Here is a 20,513-nt window from a genome sequence, read left to right as displayed (position 1 = left end):
GGTCGTCAAAAACACAAATAGATTTTCTTCTAATGAGGAAAGGGGATCGTATAACTTGTAAGGATTGCAAAGTTATACCGGGGGAGAGCTTGGCTAATCAACATCGCTTGTTGGTGATGGATGTACATATCAAAAGAGTGAGAAAAAAGAACAAGACTTGGAAGTGCCCAAAGACTAGATGGTGGAATCTAAAAGGAGAAAAACAAGTCATTTTCAAAGAGCAAGTAATCACCCAGTGTGTGTGGGATAGAGAGGGGGAAACTAGCCAAATGTGGGATTCCATGGCTAGCTGTATCCGAAAGTAGCAAAAGAGGTATTAGGAGAGTCCAAGGGCTTTGCTCCATACCAAAAGGAATCTTAGTGGTGGAATGAGGAGGTACAAACAAAGGTGAAGGCTAAGAAGGAATGTTGTAAAGCCTTATACAAGGATAGGACCGATGAAAATGGTGAAAGGTATAGAAAAGCGAAGCAAGAGGCGAAGAAAGCTGTGAGAGAAGCTAAGTTAGCGGCTTATGACGATATGTATAAGCGACTAGATACCAAAGAAGGAGAGTTGGATATCTATAAACTAGCTAGAGCAAGGGAAAAGAAGACAAGGGACCTAAACCAAGTGAGGTGCATCAAGGATGAGGATGGAAAGGTTCTTGCTACAGAGAACACGGTCAAAGACAGATGGAGAGGTTATTTTCATAATCTTTTCAATGAAGGACATGAAAGGAGTACTCCTTTAGGGGAGTTGAGTAACTCAGAAGAGTGTAGAAACTACTCCTTTTATCGTCGAATCAGGAAGGAATAAGTGGTTGTAGCTTTGAAGAAGATGAAGCATAGAAAAGCAGTGGGCCTAGACGATATACCGATTGAAGTGTGGAAAGCCTTGGGAGAGACAGGTATAGCATGGCTCACTGACCTTTTCAATAGGATTTTGAAAACGAAGAAGATGCCAAACGAGTGGCGAAAGAGCACCTTGGTGCCTATTTACAAGAATAAGGGCGACGTACAAAATTGCATGAACTATAGGGGTATTAAGCTAATGAGTCATACAATGAAGCTCTGGGAGAGAGTCATTGAGCATAGATTGAGGCAAGAGACACGGGTTTCGGACAACCAATTCGGGTTCATGCCAGGGCGCTCAACCATGGAGGCAATCTATCTCTTACGAAGATTGATGGAAAGATATAGAGATGGGAAAAAGGATTTACACATGGTCTTTATAAATTTGGAAAAAGCGTATGATAGAGTCCCAAGAGACATTCTTTGGAGGATTTTAGAGAAGAAAGGAGTACGAGTAGCATATATCCAAGCTATAAAGGATATGTATGAAGGAGCAAAGACTGCCGTAAGAACTCATGAAGGACAAACCGAAAGCTTCCCCATAACTGTAGGATTACATCAAGGCTCATCCTTAAGTCCTTACCTTTTTGCGTTGGTAATGGATGAGTTAACAGGACATATTCAAGATGATATTCCTTGGTGTATGCTTTTCGCAGACGATATAGTGTTGATAGATGAAACTCAGGAAGGTGTAAATGCGAAGCTTAACCTTTGGAGAGAAATGTTGGAATCTAAAGGTCTTCGCCTAAGCCGATCAAAGACAGAATATATGGAGTGCAAGTTCAGTGCAAATGGAGGCCAAAATGAGTTAGGGGTGAGGATCGGAGATCAGGAAATACCAAAGAGCGACCGTTTTCGCTACCTAGGATCTATCTTACAAAAGAACGGAGAATTAGATGGAGATCTCAACCATAGAATACAAGCTGGATGGATGAAGTGGAAGAGTGCATCCGGCGTGTTGTGTGATCGTCGTATGCCACTGAAGCTTAAGGGAAAATTTTATAGGACGGCAATAAGGCCGGCGATGCTGTATGGCACAGAATGTTGGGCGGTGAAGCACCAACACGTACACAAAATGGGTGTAGCGGAGATGAGGATGCTTCGTTGGATGTGTGGGCACACGAGAAAGGATAAGATTATGAATGAGGATATCCGAGGTAAAGTAGGAGTAGCTGAAATTGAAGGAAAACTGAGAGAAAATCGGTTACGGTGGTTTGGACATGTGCAAAGAAGGCCTACTGACGCTCCGGTTAGAAGATGCGACTACGGGACAGAGGTTCAGGGCCGAAGGGGTAGAGGAAGACCTAGGAAAACTTTGGAAAAGACTCTAAGAAAAGACTTAAAGTACTTGGATCTAACGGAGGACATGACACAGGATCGAGCACAATGGCGTTCTAAGATTCATATAGCCGACCTGACTCAGTGACTTGGATTTTTCAAGTCTCCAATCGAGAAGTTTTCCCCACCCGGGAAATTAAGGGAACACTACCTCAACCTACATGCTCCACTCACAAAGCTTCAACATACAAGCTTCAACAAAAGAAAAATTCAAAGAACGTAGTGAAGAAGGCTTTGGTGTATTTAACACAATACGTTGAAATGAAACAAAGCTTATTTATTGATATCTCTAAGAAGTTACAAATATGTACATATACACGAGTCAAAATAAACAAACAAGAGGGAGCCTTCACAAAGGTTGCTTAGGAGAAGTCTCAGCAGTCGGCAGAGCCCCAGAAAGAAAAGGCACCGGATGGGGATCATTCGGAACCTCAGTACTGGACAGCACCCTAGAATGAGGAAGCATCGGAGGTTGATCATTTGGAGCTTCATTACGCGGTACAGCCCCAGAAGACGAAGGCAATAAATGCCTTTGGAACAAACCCACAAACCTCTGATGATCATGTAAAATCTGACCATCAGATTCCTTCATCTGGTCAAGCTTCCTCTTCATGTTTGTAGCATAGTCATGAGCGAGCCGGTGCAACTGTTTATTCTCATGCTTGAGCCCTCTAATCTCATGTTTGAGACTCATCACTTCAGCCACCAATGATTCAACTTGGCGGGTTCGAGCAAATAGGCGTTGGGCCATATTAGACACAGAACCTGCACACTGAACACTGAGAGCCAGAGAATCCTTAACAGCCAACTCATCAGACCGTTTGGAAAGTAGTCTGTTATCTTTGGGAGTGAGAAGGTTCCTGGCCACCACCGCAGCGGTCATATCATTCTTCATCACGGAATCCCCAACGGTAAGAGGACCAGTAGGGGATACGAAGGATGGGCGCCATATGTTGTCTGGAGAAGGTGTGGCTGCCTCTTCAACAAGGTTCAAGTCAAAACGACGGTCGGAGGGGCCAGACATTTTCAAAGGTGTTGAAGAGAAAAGAAGTCGGGCAAATCAAGATCTTAGAAATGCAAGAAGGGAGCTTCTACTGGTGGAGATTCAAGTGTGCTTTGGAACTTAATACCAGCCTCTATAAAAATCCGCACTCGATGGAGCTTCAGAAATCGAAAAGGCGCCTGCTCAGAAATCGAAAAGGTGTTTGCTTTCTCAAAAGCTGGGCTGCTCAGAGACCATGAGGGCCGATCTCAGAAATTGAAGAGGCGTTTGCTTTCTCAAAAGCTGGGCTGCTCAAAGACCACGAAGGTCGATCGCAGAAATCTAAAAGGCGCTTGCTTTCTCGAAAGCTGGGCTGCTCAGAGACCACGAGGGCCGATCTCAGAAATCGAAGAGGCACCTGCTTTTTCAGCCTTGTCAGCACCTGTCACATGCACACTCAACTTTGCGGAAATTACGGGCATTCTGTCGAAGATTTCTAGTGAAGTAGAAAGCACGTGAATGTTACTGTTCAATCATTCACTTTCCACACGCAACATCAGCTCACGGGTACCACAGATAAGTTTGCCAAAAATCTCTAACAAAGTCTAGACACGTGAAGCTTGCAGCTCCCATTACATCGCTATGACCAAGAAGGGTACAAGAATAGCAAAGAAACATCACTAACAAAGTTTAGACACATAAATTTTGAAGGTCTAGCTACCATATTATTACCCACAAGGGTAAAGGAATGGGACCATTGCTGGATAATTGGAAAGTCCCTGTGGGTCAACCTCTGTGCTCCGTGGCAAGGTAGACTAACAAACAGGCCTAACCTTTACTCACATTCAAGAAAACACTCCCAACAAGATTGCTTGCTTCAAGATCGAAGAGGCACCGTCCTCCGAATCTCGAGAGCCAGACTCCCAACACGATTACTTTCTCAAAAAGCGACGAGACACCGCTCTCCGAATCTCGAGAGACAGATCCCCGACAGGATTGCTTGTTCGAAAACCGAAGAGGCACCGCTTTCTCAACTTCGAGAGCCCCTTAGATAAAGCTTGTCTGTAATCCTCACACCGCTTTCTCAACTTCAAGAGCCAGATCTCCTTGGATCAAGCTTGTCTGTAATCTTCACACGTAACATCAGCTTTCCAGATACCACATACCACTTTTTCAAAGTGCTTTGACAGAGTTAAAACACGTGAAGCTGGCAGCTCCCACTACCGTGCTATGACCAAGCAGGGTAAAAGAATAGTATTACTCCTTGTTAAGGAGACTCCTATATATGTCGACCTCCATCCTCAACGGACAGGCAGACCTGCAAAAATGCTCAACCCTTCCTCATATCTGAGAGGGCACTCCCAACGAAGCCTCTCGAAATACTCAGCTTTCTTTCCCCCCGAGAATACCTCTACAAGCAAGCTACACTAGAGCAAGAATATCTCATATCATCAGGGTTAAAAGCAAGAGTATCCCATATCATGCTTTTTTCCTGTCTTTTCCTTTGGCCTTGTTCTTACCTGCAAGACAAGGAGAAAGAGAGCAATCAGTCAGCACTTGGAATCAAACTTCCAGTCCGGAACTGACTGCCTGGAACCCCATTGCTCTCGAGTACTCATCTTCAACATCTTATGCTTCCCGAGAAGATACCACATCTGCCTGAGGAACAAATAGGGCAAGTGAGAAGGATACAAGGAAGCATGTGGAGACAAGCGCAACAGAACACGTGCCGATACATCCACTACTTTGTCAACAGCAAAAGTATCCCATATCAGCAGGGTCGAACGTACTCTAGATTTGATGGACTTGTTTTGACCCTCAAATTCTTCAGTCGGCCTTATACTCTGGTGGAAACAAGAAAACCCTCCAGCCCAGTTCAAGAATAAGCCTGTGGAAAGTTACTTCTTTAAAAGCAAAAGTATCTCATATCACCTTTTCTCCTTTTCTTCTCCTTATCCTTCATGCTACCTGCAAGATAAGGAGAAGGATAACAATCAGCCGGAACTCGAAATCAAAACTTCTGATCTGGGACTGATTGCTTGGAGCTCTGATTGCTTACCTTGTCTGTCACCTCTTTCAGCAGATCCCCTAGCTCGGCGACTTGGGGGACTCCTACTACATGGTTTGTATCGCGTTTGACCAAGCCTGAAACTACAAGTAAGCGTCAAGTGAAATTGATACATTACCTTGTGCATCTCCACCAGTTAAAGATACCACCCCTGGAGGGAGGAAGAGTACTTCCAAAGAAGATGCCACATCTACCTATGAGACAGATAAGGCAAGTGAAGACGATACCACACTTCGGTACTTAAAAGTTTCGTGATTACGAGATCATTCTTCCACAATATTTCCTAATGTCATTTGTACTAAATCATTCACTTGTACTCACTAAAGGAGAGCTTGAACCTATATACTGTGTAAACCCTTCACAATTAATGAGAACTCCTTTACTCCGTGGACGTAGCCAATCTGGGTGAACCACGTACATCTTGTGTTTGCTTCCTGTCTCTATCCATTTACATACTTATCCACACTAATGACCGGAGCAATCTAGCGAAGATCACAAACTTAAAATTTAAGATGATATTCTTTGGTGTATGCTTTTCGCAAACGATATAGTGTTGATAGATGAAACGCAGGAAGGGGTAAACGCGAAGCTTAACCTTTGGAGATAAGTGTTGGAATCTAAAGGTCCTCGCCTAAGCCGATCAAAGACAGAATATATGGAGTGCAAGTTCAGTGCAAACGGAGGCCAAAATGAGTTTGGGGTGAGGATCGGAGATCAGGAAATACCAAAGAGCGACCGTTTTCGCTACCTAGGATCTATCTTGCAAAAGAACGGAGAATTTGATGGAGATCTCACCCATAGAATACAAGCTGGATGGATGAAGTGGAAGAGTGCATCCGGCGTGTTGTGTGACCGTCATAGGCCACTGAAGCTCAAGGAAAAATTTTATAGGACGGCAATAAGGCCGGCAATGTTGTATGGCATAGAATGTTGGGCGGTGAAGCATCAACACGTAGGTGTAGTGGAGATGAGGATGCTTCGTTGGATGTGTGGGCACACGAGAAAGGATAAGATTAGGAATGAGGATATCCGAGATAAAGTAGGAGTAGCCGAAATTGAAGGAAAGAGGAGAGAAAATCGGTTACGATGGTTTGGACATGTGCAAAGAAGGCCTACTGACGCTCCGGTTCGAAGATGTGACCACGGGACAGAGGTTCATGGCCGAAGGGGTAGAGGAAGACCTAGGAAAACTTTGGAAGAGACCCTAAGAAAAGACTTAGAGTACTTGGATCTAACGGAGGACATGACACAAAACCGAGCGCAATGGCGTTCTAGGATTCATATAGCCGACCCCACTTAGTGAGAAAAGGCTTTGTTGTTGTTGTTGTTGTTGTTGATCAAATACACCCACTCCTTCATTCCATAACACACATAAATCTTCTATGAGTGGTTGCAAGTAAACATCAATATCATTTCCGGGTTGTTTCTTCCCAGGAATTATTAACGTCAACATCAAATTCTCTTTCGACATGGCTAACCATGGAGGAAGATTGTATGTAACTAATATAACTGGCCAACAACTATATCTAGAGCTTAGCTGGCGGAATGGGTTAAATCCATCGGTAGCTAAACCAAGTCTCAAGTTTCGTGGATCTGAGGCAAAATCAGGATATCTAGTGTCAATAGACTCTCATGCTGGCGAATCAACTGGATGTCGCATCTTACCATCCTGACTTTTGTTGGTATGATGCCATGTTAAGTCTTTGGCCATGTCATCATCCTTAAACATTCGCTTAAATCTTGGTATAATAGGAAAGTAGCGCAACACCTTTGCAGAAACTCCTTTGTAAATGTGATTATTACGTTTACCAACCTGCCAACGTGAAAAACCACACTTTGGACATGTCTCAAGTTGTTCAAAGTCTTTCCAAAATAAGCAGCAATCATTTACACATGCATCTATTTTCTCGAACCCTAAATCAAACACCTTAAGTAACTTCTTTGTCGAATTCATTGAATTCGGAAGTGTATTACCTTCCGGAAACATGTCCTTTAAGGCTTGGAGGAGCTCGTCAAAAAGCTTATCTGTTGCACCATTTGAAGCTTTAATCTTGTATAAAACTACAGTTGCTGACAACTTTGTGTATTTCGTACAACCTTCATATAAAGGAGCTTCAGCTTCTTCAACCTTTTGTTTGAAATTCTCATCTCCAATTAGCAAGTTTGCTTTTCCAGTTCCATCATCTTCAGCCAAGACATCCCTATACATCTGATATGTTTCTGTCACGTTGTCATAGTCATGTTGTTGAAGAATAGGTTCTTGTTCACCATGGAACACCCAAGTAGTATATGAAGGATCTATTCCATTTATAACCAAGTGTTCATACACAATCGCAGGTAGTTGAAAACATTGGTTTTGACATATTATACACGGGCAAATGATCTTATCTCGATTTCCTCCACATTCTTTAGCTACTTGTACAAACTTTTGTGCACCCTCTCTGTATTCTGTTGATGGTCTGTATTATAAATAAATCTTAATCACTTTAAACATACCCTAGTTATCAATGTCAAAAATGAAATTCATTGAGGCAGATAATATACCTCGAAAATGTTAGCCAATCTTTGTCCATTGCAATCAGATAGTTGACAATGATCGTTTCCAACAATGCTTCTCAAAAGTAATCCTAAAATAACCACAACTCACAACTTAATGGCAAAATATACTAAAATATGATATATATATATATATATATATATATATATATATATAGACACATACACACATATATTATATATATTTATTCAAGTATAACTTGTATCAACACTTAAATTACAAATATCAAATTAATACATACACGAAACCATTTGCTAGTACATACGATTCATACAAACAAGACACATATAAACCATCTTCTTAGCAATCAATCTTATATAAAAAAATAAGTCAACAAGCATTTTCTGTGAATTAGCAAAAAGATCATTTGCTGTGAATTAGCAGGAAAATATTATATAAAAAAAGTGAACAAGCATTTTCTTTACAACATTTACACTAGTATAGTTGAATTTGCAGTTTCAATTGATCGAAGTATTACTATTGCATATCTTTTTTCCTTATATATAACTGGTTCGTGCTGTATACATACATACATACATATATATATATATATATATGCGCGTGTATATATGTATATTAAGGGCACCCCTTCTTACTTTGATTACTACTGCACTATATACACACCAAATTTCCAATATTACACCAAAACTTAAGGAAGAAGAGGTTGATCAACTTTGATGATACAGTTTGGCCTTTAAAGATTGTACATTGTTTTTGGTCTGAACAGATTAATTGTATACATTTATTCTCTATTTATTCATTACTACATTGATAATATATATAGAAGTTCATTCTTCTCTTTACTAGTTTGAATGTTGTTGTTATATATATGTATATACGGCAGTAGCTGCAACATCCAAACTTTTTATTGAATTGAAAGAACAAAACAGTAAAAACATGCAGTTAGGGAACCTAATTTCAAGCAAGTGCTGCTCCATGACACAATCCTCGTAACATGGGGTTGATTTTGGGGCGTGAAATACAATTTTTTTATTGAATTGGAAGAACAAAACAGTAAAAACATACTTCTCAACTCAAAATTATATATTTACGATGATGATGTGAAAAGTGTGTGCCTTTGGATGGATGTGTGAGAGAACGAAACGCTGGAAGATAAATTTGCAAGCTGTAAGCCACAAGAATGCATACACATTTCCAAGTTCGATGATCAATGATAATTTAAATGCTTATTCATAACAAGAAAACGAAATCAAAAGATATAGGATAAAAGAAACCTGAGTGATGTAGAGAGGTTGCCACGGATTGAGGGAGAGACGACCGGAGAGACGACCAAAGAAAATAAAAATACAGAATACAAACTGTGCACTGTAAATTGGAGTCAGCAGCACATTGGAAAAGATATAGAATATAAACATTATAATTCCCCCGATGTGGATTCAAGCACGAGAGTAAAAAAACAAAAATACAACGAATATATTACCTGTCAGTATTTGATGTTCGGAAAAGCACACGACGTACTCCTCTAGGAATATTTAAAGCCTTCATAACCTCAGCTGATAAATGTCATCGTTTCAGAAAAATCAGAATATTGATCCGAGACCAGCCGGCGGAGATGGAAGAGATGGAGAAACAAAAGGATTGACGTTTTCTTTTTAGGGTTTTCGTCCAGTTTCACGCGACGGGAAATAATTGGGATTTTAGATTTTAATATCCTCCAAAATATTAAAAAAAAAAAAAAAAAAACATCCACCACGGGCCGATGCCGTGGTGAATTTTCAAAAGGCTGTGTGGTTGTTTGAAGTAACCACAACGAGTATATCACGTGGTGGTTTTGATATTTCATCACGGGATTAAAAACCGTTGTAGATTATTTACTTTTAACAACGGGCCAGAATTTGACCGTGGTGAATTAATGTTATCTACCACGAGCTACATTTAACCGTGGTAATTGAATAGTTTCTACCACGAGCTGTTGATGCCCGTGATGGAATTGATGCGGTAAATATGCTGTTATGTAACCCAGCCAAAAAATGGAACCAAGATAAAACTATAGATGGCCACCAATACCATTAATTTTACAAAACTAATAACTACCTTATCTACATTTTCACACCAATCAAATCCAAAGCTAATAACTACTTTATTATCTCGCCATTGAATTTTTGTTTTCATTTTGCTAATAATTAGCATACAAGCATATTTTCATTTTCTTTTTCCAAAATGAGAGGGCGTCCTTAATGTTTTGCCCAAGGGTCCCCAATAATCAGTATAATAATTATTGGCAAAATGATGAGAAGAGTATGAGAGTACGTCTGAGAGCTTGAAAAAAACAAATATTAGTGGAATTTAGGTTATCTCACGGAATCTTAGTTATTCAATCTTAAAACATATTGAAAACTACATGGCGATTTATGACAATAATAGAAAACAATCATGCATGTGCATCTTGGTGCAGACTTAACGTAGCATAATTATTAAGTTGCGAATGAAAAGAAATGAAACTTTTAAGAGGTGAATGAAAAAAAATGTTTTGCAGAAGTTTTTTAATAATTCTATTTTTAAGAGGTGAATGAAAAAAACTTTTAGCCCAATCCTCATAATCCTTGAAGGGCTTGGGCCATAACAAAGCGTACAAGATACCATGGGCTGCCCAAAAGGATTGTGAGATTCTAGCGCCATGATTTGTATAAGGGCCTGACTGTAACAAAAAACGAAACCTACAAATAAAATTGTATTTTTTTTAGAATGCATCTAGTAGCTTAATCGACAATGATTTTCAAAACCGGAATTTGTGAAATTGGTTTTGCAAAGGGTTAGATAAAGTTGCTCTTTAATTTGAACAATAATTTTGTAATGCAATCATATCCACGCATAACAACTTACCTTGATAGTGTAATAGAATGTTTACAACGTAAACACCAACCTTGTTACACTAATAGCAACGTCATTATGAGTGGAGCCAAAAATTTACATAGGGGTGGACTAATTTTTCTTTCCCGTAGCATGGAGTGAACTTTAAGTGTACAGGTAGTCTAAATTTTAACTTAAAAAAAAAAAAAAAAAGTTCAGGTTGAAAATTAATATTGTTTACAATTTCACAAGTAAATCAGCGAAAAGGTTTTTTTTTTTATTTCTTTTATTTTTTTAAAGAAAGTATATTCATGAAATAGAGAGTCAGTTGATTATAACCCTAAACCGAAGAAATCCTAACCCTAAACCGAAGAAATCCTTGTGTCCAAAACATTTTTCGTATGCCAATTAGCTAGGGTAAAAGAACACGAGTGACAAGAGTGAGACTGAAATTACATGAATGAAAGCAAGGCGGCAAGAGGGAGAAGAAAAGTATACTTTGTGCCTTAAAGAGGTGAGACAATCCATGATACAAGGCTCATGATGCATGTCTGGTAAAGAGAGATCCCAATCTCAAATTCTCAATCAATAGAGATTCAACACTGAAATACCATTTGCTTTTTCAGCCCTTTTTCCCTAAAGATTATACTCATTCGGATGACAATCGCACCTAAAGTGGTTTGCCCGCACCATCACTCATGCACATGCCTTTGGAAGAAGGTGGGGGAGTGGAGTCATATCCTTTGAAAAGTGACAAAATGGGTGATTAGGGCAAGGTGGTGGTGGATGGCCGGCCTCTATCAATGTCTTCATTTTTTGCCTCTATTTTAGTTGCTTCCCGACATCCATAGTACCGCAACATAGGATTTCCTTGATGCAAACACAATTTGGTTTTGATTGTGCTTTGCTTTAAGGACCCATTCAGAAAAAGGGAGTGTGAATATTAATATGTAGAGGTTAGTTGGTCAACATAGTATACTCGATTTCATCAACTCAAGTTCAAATCGTAATAATATAGTCATCGCATTATAGGAAAAAAAGGAGAGAGGCCCATGTTTTTGTCTATAAGGAGATGGCATGTGTATATAAACAATTTCTGAACTCCATTAATAAAGACCTTCATTAATAAAGAGGTTTATTACTTTAATCATTAGTTTCAAAATGTGTTTTTCATTAAGGATCATTTTTGCTCATCACCATATTGATTGTCATGAGTTTAGTTTTGAGATTTGTTTAGTAGATAAATTAAATCACTTGTAAAAAAAAAACAGATAAATTAAATCACATTTATCCGACAGTAGTTAATGTAGTGGTGATGCTCACCAGTCATAGCTACTTAAGAATGTTAAGGAAATTTTGATTTTTTTTTCATGGGTGCTATTATTGGCACTCAAAAAATTTTGTGTCAAAGTAGAACAAATTTTAAGTTTCAGTGAATAAAGTGGTAACTTTTAAGTTACAGAGGGCAAAATGAGATTGAAATGAAATTCCAGAGGCATAGCTAAAAATAAGCCATTTAATAATAAACGAGTGTGTTGAGTATGAATTGTTAATAATAAAAAATTCAAAGTTAGTTAAAATAAAGAGTATAGTTGAAAATAAAAAGTTAAACTAAATAGTTACAAAAGTTTTTTGACACTGTTCACTTGCTAGTTAACAAAAATTTAGAAGTCCTTGATGCCTGATGAATTCCGGATTGATATTTGGGCCTGTTGTTTTTCTTTTTATTTGTTAATCCAGTTCGTCATTATTTATGCACACAACAGAAGAAAAACAATTCATAAAATGATTCTATATACTGTTGACGGAGTGGTGTAATGATAACTTAACTATTTATCCTATTTATAAACACAGTTTTCCACCAAAACAGATGGTTCATGCGGCTTTTTAGAGTGAAGGTTTTTGGTCTTTAAAAAATACGAAAAAAAAAAAAAAATTTAGTACAACGATATATTTAATACTAAAGAAAGAGGAGAGTTCGGCTAAACCACATAATGCACAACCTAATTTGGTATCAAATTCTCCATCCACAAGATTCGAACATAAAACCTCTCATTTAGAAATGAAGATGAATACCATCAGACCGTAGTACTGAGTGGCTACAAAAATTATCATTGACTTTCACAAAGTAATTATATCTTTTTATAAAAGAAAGTTGTGGATTTTCATTCTTAATTTAAATTTCTGTTCACAATTTTAACTCTTCTACTATTGATCAAAGAATTAAAAAAATCAAAATTCACATATGTTATTACAGTAAAACCTCTTTAATCTCTATAAAGAAATAACCTCTTTAATCTCTATAAAGAAATAACCTCTTTAATGTCATAAAAATTTTGGTCCCAACTTGGAACCAGTTATGTATTGAATAAACTCCACATTGTAATAAGTTATCATTTTTCTTGGTCCAGTCTTTAGGAAACACAAGTCCACATAGTTATAATTTTTGCTTATAGTTGGGTTTGGTGCTTTCTTTTTGCACAACTCCATACGTATATTTTCAGTTAACTGATTTTTCATATTGACCTTGAGTGGCATAATTTATTTAATAGACGAAAAAAAAGGTATTCAACAACATTTATTTGCATCATGCGGCATTGGGCATCTAAGAACAACGCCTTGGAGTACAAGTAAATGTGCAAGAGATAAATATTGGTGCCCAATAAATTATATTTAGGAAATACAACTTTACTAAGGATAAATAAGTCATAAACAATATTTTTGAACAACACCTCTATTAGGTAGTAACCTCTCTAAAGTTATAAGTTATAAAATTCAATCTCTGTTGGTGCCCAATTTTTGCTGGTGCTAGATTCTTTGGTGAAGATTTAATCTCTGTTTCAAAAAGCTTGGCTTTAAGGGATGATCTCTAGATGGCTAGAAGTAGACGTTTCAAGAAAATTTGTGTGGAAGGAGACTCTAAATTAGTGATTGATAACATTTTGGGATCCTACAATGTTCCTTCGCTCTTAAAAATTATTATTAAAGACATCAAAAATTTGGCGGCCTCTTTAATTTGATTCCAACTTCTAGGCTCATGTTTAAGATCTTCATGTGTGGGATAGATCACAAACTATTGTGGCTCACAAGGCCTATATATTTGATTATATGAGAACTAGTTGTGATCGTGGTCACTCTATTCAATATATGTCATTATTTTATAAATAAAAAAAAGTTATAAAATTGGTTTGGTCCAAACTTTATAACTTTATAGAAGTTTTACTGTATCTTTTAAAAAATGGAATCAACTCATAACAATGTAACTTTATGCAAAAATTCAATGTAATAGCAAGTATTCATCATGAGATGGGATGATTGTTGATACATTTTTTCCTAATTTTCTGCTACTACTTGTAATTACATGAATAAATAACCAAAAAAAAGTACATAATGTTAGAAGAAATGTTTTCCATGTTACTTTTCTGACCTCTCCATCTTATGCTTTTAGCTTCATATCATATAATATGTGAGTAAACTGCCGATCTCCTCGTTAAACTTTCACTTAGTTTTCGATTTCCTCCCCAAATTTTTCAATTGGAAAATCCAGGACTTCAACTATTTTTTTTTGGTCAATTTCACCACTACCGGTAGTTTTCTATAGATTTCATTCAAATTAACGTTAACTCGTATCATGTCCACATCACGTGACTCTCTTTTGAGGACAAAAGTGTCATTTCACTAGACCTTCAAACACAAAAGCTATAGAATCACACAGATTTGCATAGGTTGACATGCTAGAAATCTAGGGTTAAAGAACAAAATTACCGAACTACCCTCACATGTTGTGCACATGCTTCTATTTAATAGAAATTTGGATATATATGGAATGAATGAAAAATTAACAGCAGGGGAAATTGGCCAATAAAATTGTTGTCCTTATTTTCCAATTAAAAAGTTAAGGGAGAAAATCAAAAGTTAAGTGAAAGTTCATGAGGAAAACCTGCAATTTACTCTATAATTAAAATGTAGTTGTTTTGTTCAGCCTATAGTTCTAAAGACAACCTACGTACGTCCCTACTTGTCACCCGAATCCCTTACCCATTACTGGGCGGTCCCATGCACCATATGACATTATTCACGTCGGCCCCCTCTTATTCTTTGTTTTTGCAGAACGATTGAATTTGGACAAGAGGAGGATGCAACTTATTGTCCAAGAGGTTGAATAAAAGTGTTGCAACTTCAATAATTCGTTGAGAAAAAGTGATGCCAATGCTGCTGATATAACTTCACTACTGTAACTATTTATCTTTAGTATTATAAAGCCATGCATGCACCGAGGACTTCACTGAGATGAGTTATAAGATGTAATCATATATTAAAACGTTGTAATTACCTACAACCTTTAGCCGTGGAGGTATAGACCCTACTAATTGCGTTTTATTTTTTGTTGTGGATCCCATTAGATATAGACAATTAGGTAAAAACAATCTATTAATCATGGTCGGTGAGTTCCCTCCCAACTTTTAGCCAGCCACTTAGGTTCAAACTATAAACAAAGGACCGACCATCTTTCATTTGATAGCCAAATGAGTCGAGTCCTAATCAATAAAATTTCAACATCATCCTTTTTTGCCTCCATTGGTTTAGAATTGGTGCGAAGGCATATAAAATAATTACAATGCATATTATTTAGATTTGATAACGTGAGTGAGGAATGATAGCACTAACACAATAGACGAATTTACGCGGAACGAATTCATTGTTACCGTGACATTTTAGTCTAATACTATAAGGTCATGTATAAATTTATCTTTATTGGATATTACGTTATTAGACTAGACGTCACGCCACGGTAAAACTACTACATGCAAGTTGTTTTCCAACACAGAGGCGGAAGAACAATTAAGAGACAAAGTGTGTTTTCCAAAGTGGGGTTTGAAAATGATAACATATAAGATATAAAATAATTGAGTATTTCTAGGGTAATTGATAATACTTATATCTCCAAATGCGAGGATGGACATAATTTTATTTGTGAATAATACACATTGACCGAATAAAATTAACAATCGAAATTGTTTAGTTTATTAATTTTTATTTGAAGATTCTTTAAAAAAAATCATACAAATTGGAGATCATTTAATCTTTCAAGCGTATCAAACAAATAGACGGTTCAACATGAATATTTCACTTGGTTCCTACATCGTCGATTTTCTCAATACATTTGAATGACTAAATGATCTTAGATTAAAATAATTTTTTGTAGGAATGGTCTTGACATGAAAATTAAAAAATTAAACGATTTCAATTATGAATTTATTTAGTTAAAATAAGCTATTTTGCAATGGTAGAATAAACTCATCACAAAAGAGAATGCAAGTATTATCCACTGATTAACAACACTGTAAGATTTAGAGTGCACCACTGCAACGAGCTGCAAGCCCTAGGACTCTCTGCCTACCAAAGCGTTGTCCTTACATGTTGTCCCATTTTGTTTTGGACAGCTTTGTCTCAATGACACGTTACTGAATATATAATCCATCCCATTTCATATGATATAACAAACCCTGCATCTGATTTCCCTCCTTCCAACTCTATCCCTTCAAGAGATTGTATTTCCCAATAGGTGCTTATAGCCCATTTCCATATGGTAAGGGTGTTGCATTGTCTTTGGAAAATATGCCTAAAAAATTTAAAATAATATATAGTCTTTACAAACAGTAAGATGTGGATAAAACACACAAGTTTAACTTGTGTAAAACATATCACGTGAGGAAAGGCATATTAATATTTTCTTTCATTATCACACAAAAACTTTTTGTTAGGAAGAGATAAGTTGCGACGATAATAGTTTAGAATTATGCTAGGTCAAAAATTAAATTTCTTCAATTACTAGAAAGAACGGGTAGAATTAATATATTAGACTATCAAATCATCAATCTAGTCTCTTGATACAATCTTAGTTTTTTTGTTTTTGATCAAAATTTAAAAAATACGGAATATCCAATACTCCGAAACACCATCAAAATCATGTTAATCGATATACGTGACAAGAATTAGTGACGTAAAATTCAAGCTATCTCAAAAGAGTATCAACCTTAACTAGATTGTTGTTACCAAAAATTACAGAAGATGTTTAGGTCTTGCACCCTACCTAATTTCATCAGAACAACACTATCCCTAAAATGCTGCTAAATATTGCACCACAGTTAAATAGATAGAAGCAAAGATGTACTTAACCATCCATTTATGTCCATTGCGACCATTTGATTAGCGTAGGGTCCTCTTGATCCCATAATTTCTGCATTGTAATCATCTTGTTTTTCTTTCTTTTCTTCTGTCGATTTAATAATCTTGTTTGAACGAAGTTTAAAGGTTTCTAAAGAAAACTAACCACACTAGATGGGAAATTTCGAGAACCAACCATGGGGTACTGTCAAAAGTTGAAACTCATAACATTGAAATGTCTGTTTGAAGTTATACACTGGGCGTGGATCGGTTTGACACCAAAAACACAACCGAATCAACTAGTATTCAACGATTTAGTTTCGTTCAGTTTTGATCAATACCATCATTGAAATCAAACTATTAATCGGATTGATTCGGTTTGATTTGGTCCGTTTAAGCCTATCCAACACATACGTATAAAACATTCAACATTTCAAAAGTTTTAATCTTTTAAGCACTCACACATCTCATGCATTCCAATTCGAATGAAAGATTAAGTTTTCTGGACATAAAAAGTTCATCAAGTCAAATAGAACTAACCAATTAAATAAAATCTCATGCTAGCAAAAGATTTATTAATTACAACCTCACATAAGCATAAAATACATATGAACATTCTAATTGTTAATAGTCATTAACAATTATAATATGTGTATGGCAAGGCCTCTAAATAATCTATAACAAGTTGACATCTGCAAAATACATTAATTAAAGATACATGGTCGATTCAATATGGTTTTGGTCGGTTTCAAAAGTATCACAGCCGAGCCAAACTAAAAGTAAATTGGTCTTCGGTTTGATTTTTAAATTGTTTGCTTTTTTCTTGATCAAAACCAAATCAAACCAACTAATATTGTGGAGCCAACAATAATCAAGAGGTGACACGTGGATTTTTGGGCAAAAAGGACAAATTACCCTTAAGGAGCACCGGAATTCCTATGCTCGAGCAATGAACAAACATCCCACAATCAAGTCAAAAGTGCCCAAATAGGTATTTATTTTTAAACCTATTTCATTCATCCTCATCAAATCCTCTCCACAAGGTAACCACCAAAACCTTTTTTTTAAATTATGTTAATAGGCTAATTAATGGATTTATTACCTAATTAATCTATTAATGGCCAATTAAACCACCAATTACACCCAAAAAATACACAAAAGGCTTGTTACCTTCTCTCCCAAAGGGACCGGCCATGCACTATATATTCAACCTCATTTCCTTTAAAAACCTAGGTCTTGACTCTTGCTAAACACTCAAAAATTCCCCAAACACTTTTCTCTCAAAATTCTAACTTTGGCATCGGAGGTTCTTCGGCCAAAGCCCCCCCTCCAATTCCTCGTGGGCGCGTGAGACTCTTGGCCTTGACCAAATGTGCTATTTGTTTTGTAGGTGCAATTTTGTCCAAAATCAAGGAGGAAGAATTTTGCATCCACAAATTGGTGCTTTCATTAAGAGTTGAGTCTCACACTTGTAGAAGACTCTCGCATCCAAGGTTTTTTTTATTTTCTTGTCCATTTGTAGATTTTTCGTACATTTTTATTATTAGAATTGTTTATTTGCAAAAATTCTTTGATAAAACGTAAAAGAGAAGTACAATGACTAGAAATTTAGAAAATTCAACAAGTGAAAATTCCAATATTCAAGAGATGGGACCGCGACGATCGACGAGGCTAAATGTGACAATAAGTGGAACGGCACCACCACCATGAGTTTCCACCACGGGAACCACAAAGGTGGTCACCCGCGGCGAGGTCTATGGTGTCACCACCATGGCCCGAGCCATGCCATCTAAGCAAGCCTAAGTCGTGCCACCCAAGGCCTACAACACCAAAGCCATGGCCTAAGCCATGTCACTCCAAGCCCAACGCGTTGCCAAGTCGAGCCCTAGCCTCGCACCCACATGCGTCACACGTTGAGCAGCACCCTACTCCTGTGGCCCAACTTGCTCTCATGGCCCAGCCCACTCCCGCCGAGCAGCCTGCTCCCGCGGCCCAGTCTGCTCCCATGGCCTTCCAAGCAGCCTAAATCGATCCAAGATTAGTTCAACCGTCCCAGCTCCAAATTTTCAGACCGACGATCGAACCAGGAGCATTTTCATCACATTTTTCAGTGGATTTGACATTTCCCAACTCAAATCTCGCACCTAGAGTTTACCACACTTCCACTACTCAAGGAAACGCATTCCTTTCAAGCTATTCTAACCCAAATGGAGAATAACACCTATCTCGACAAGTCATAGAGTTGACGAGCGCCCTCACACATCAGACGACCTTGGTAAACCAGCTCTTGCAGCGCACCGAGATGCAACGTGCCCCAGATGAGGTGTCCCGAAGTAGGACAATGACAGACAAAGAACCTTTCCAGCAATGTCCCGGCAAGCAGCCACTCGACCAACCACGAACCGAGTGTTCGGGTAGTGTACATTTCCGATTGGGCCCCCGAGATAGCGTATACTCCTGTCTTAGCGCGTGAAGGAGCGTGCACTCTCGACTAGGCCCATGGACTAGCATACATTCACGGTTAGGGTCACACTCCAATAGTCAACATGAGCAACCTTCCAAGCGAAGTGTTCATTTGCGGCTAAGCCTGCAAGGAGCATCCTTCACCTCATATCGGAGTAGATAGCACGACGGACTGAGAGAAGCAGTCACTCAATCCGGCTCAAGTTCAATCGGCAGCCTGCGAAGAACTCGCTCGCCTGCTAGGAACACACCACATGCACCGCATTCGCGGCATAGACGAGCCAAACACATGGAAGAATAGCCTATACCAGCAAGTCACGGCTGGGGGCAATCGAGAGCTCCGCTACCCTAACAAAGGCAAATTCAGGAAGAAGTAGAGAGACTCTTGACTAAGCGATTGTGCAATTTCCAAAGCAGCAAGGTCACCGATGAGGCACTACGACGGAACTTGGCCAACATAAATAGGTCATCCTTCACGGATGAGATCGAGTAGGCAGAGCCTCCACGCAAGTTCAGCATGCCATATTTCACATCTTTCAAAAAGGATAAAGACCCGGAGAGACACTTAAAGCACCACCGAAGCGTAATGATCCTTTATCGAAACAATGACGATCTCATGTGCAAGATATTCACCACCACTCTACAAGGTAAGGCATAAGATTGGTTCTATACCCTGCCGCCACAATCCATCCGGAGTTTCGACGAACTTTCTTTGGTTTTCACCAAAGAATATTCATCCTATCACTTGATCAAAAAGAAGTCCGACCATTTGTTCAACGTCAAAAAGAACCCAAAGGAGTCGCTTCGCGATTATGTGAAGAGGTTCAAAGCAGAGAAGGCAATGATAGTCAGATGCAACGACTTGATAGCTAGAGCAGCCTTCCAAAAAGGACTTCCAACAGAACACCCGCTATTCAAAAAATTGATCATGAAAGAAGATCTAACTCTGGCAAACTCTTTTGCTCTGGCAGATAAGCATGCACTTTGGGATGAGGCTCGCCAATGCACATTCAAGGATTTGAAGAAGTACCCGACATCACCTCCATATTATCCAAACCGGAAGCAACAGAGGACTTATTCGCATGTTTGATGGTATCTAAAGCAGCAATAAGCTTTACCATCATACGAGAAGAGTTGGGGGCCCGACTACCTGTATTCTACAGTTTAAAAGCCCTCATCAATGCTATTAGAAATTCAAAAGCTAACTTTGACAATAGTTGTTACAACCCAGAGGCTCAAGTTTTACCTTCAAACACACGCAGTCATCCTCATGACGCACTATTCCAACCAATCTA

General features: G+C 38.2%; 1 protein-coding gene across 1 annotated transcript; it reads right to left on the bottom strand.

Annotated features, from left to right (window-relative positions):
• Nucleotides 1-5,498: 5,498 nt before the first annotated feature.
• On the bottom strand, nucleotides 5,499-9,462 carry LOC139190184 (uncharacterized). The gene is made up of 5 exons (XM_070810098.1): nucleotides 9,218-9,462; nucleotides 9,012-9,102; nucleotides 7,764-7,846; nucleotides 7,194-7,678; nucleotides 5,499-7,032 (listed from the first exon to the last, which is right to left on the bottom strand). The coding sequence occupies exons 3-5, from the start codon at nucleotides 7,790-7,792 to the stop codon at nucleotides 7,025-7,027; spliced, it is 522 nt and encodes a 173-aa protein (XP_070666199.1). The 5' UTR covers nucleotides 7,793-7,846; nucleotides 9,012-9,102; nucleotides 9,218-9,462; the 3' UTR covers nucleotides 5,499-7,024.
• Nucleotides 9,463-20,513: the final 11,051 nt, after the last annotated feature.

The sequence above is a fragment of the Malus domestica genome, chromosome 12, assembly GCF_042453785.1.
Source record: "Malus domestica chromosome 12, GDT2T_hap1".
NCBI lineage: Eukaryota > Viridiplantae > Streptophyta > Magnoliopsida > Rosales > Rosaceae > Malus > Malus domestica.
Note: the sequence above shows the minus strand (reverse complement) of the source record. Positions and strands in the feature narration are given on the sequence as shown.

What these genes read in the sequence shown, in the direction of transcription:
- LOC139190184 (XM_070810098.1), bottom strand. Translation starts at nt 7,792, where the DNA reads ATGGACAAAGATTGGCTAACATTTTCGAG. An exon ending in GATTGGCTAACATTTTCGAG is followed by an intron (nt 7,679 to 7,763) that starts GTATATTATCTG and finishes TTTATAATACAG; the next exon opens with ACCATCAACAGAATACAGAG.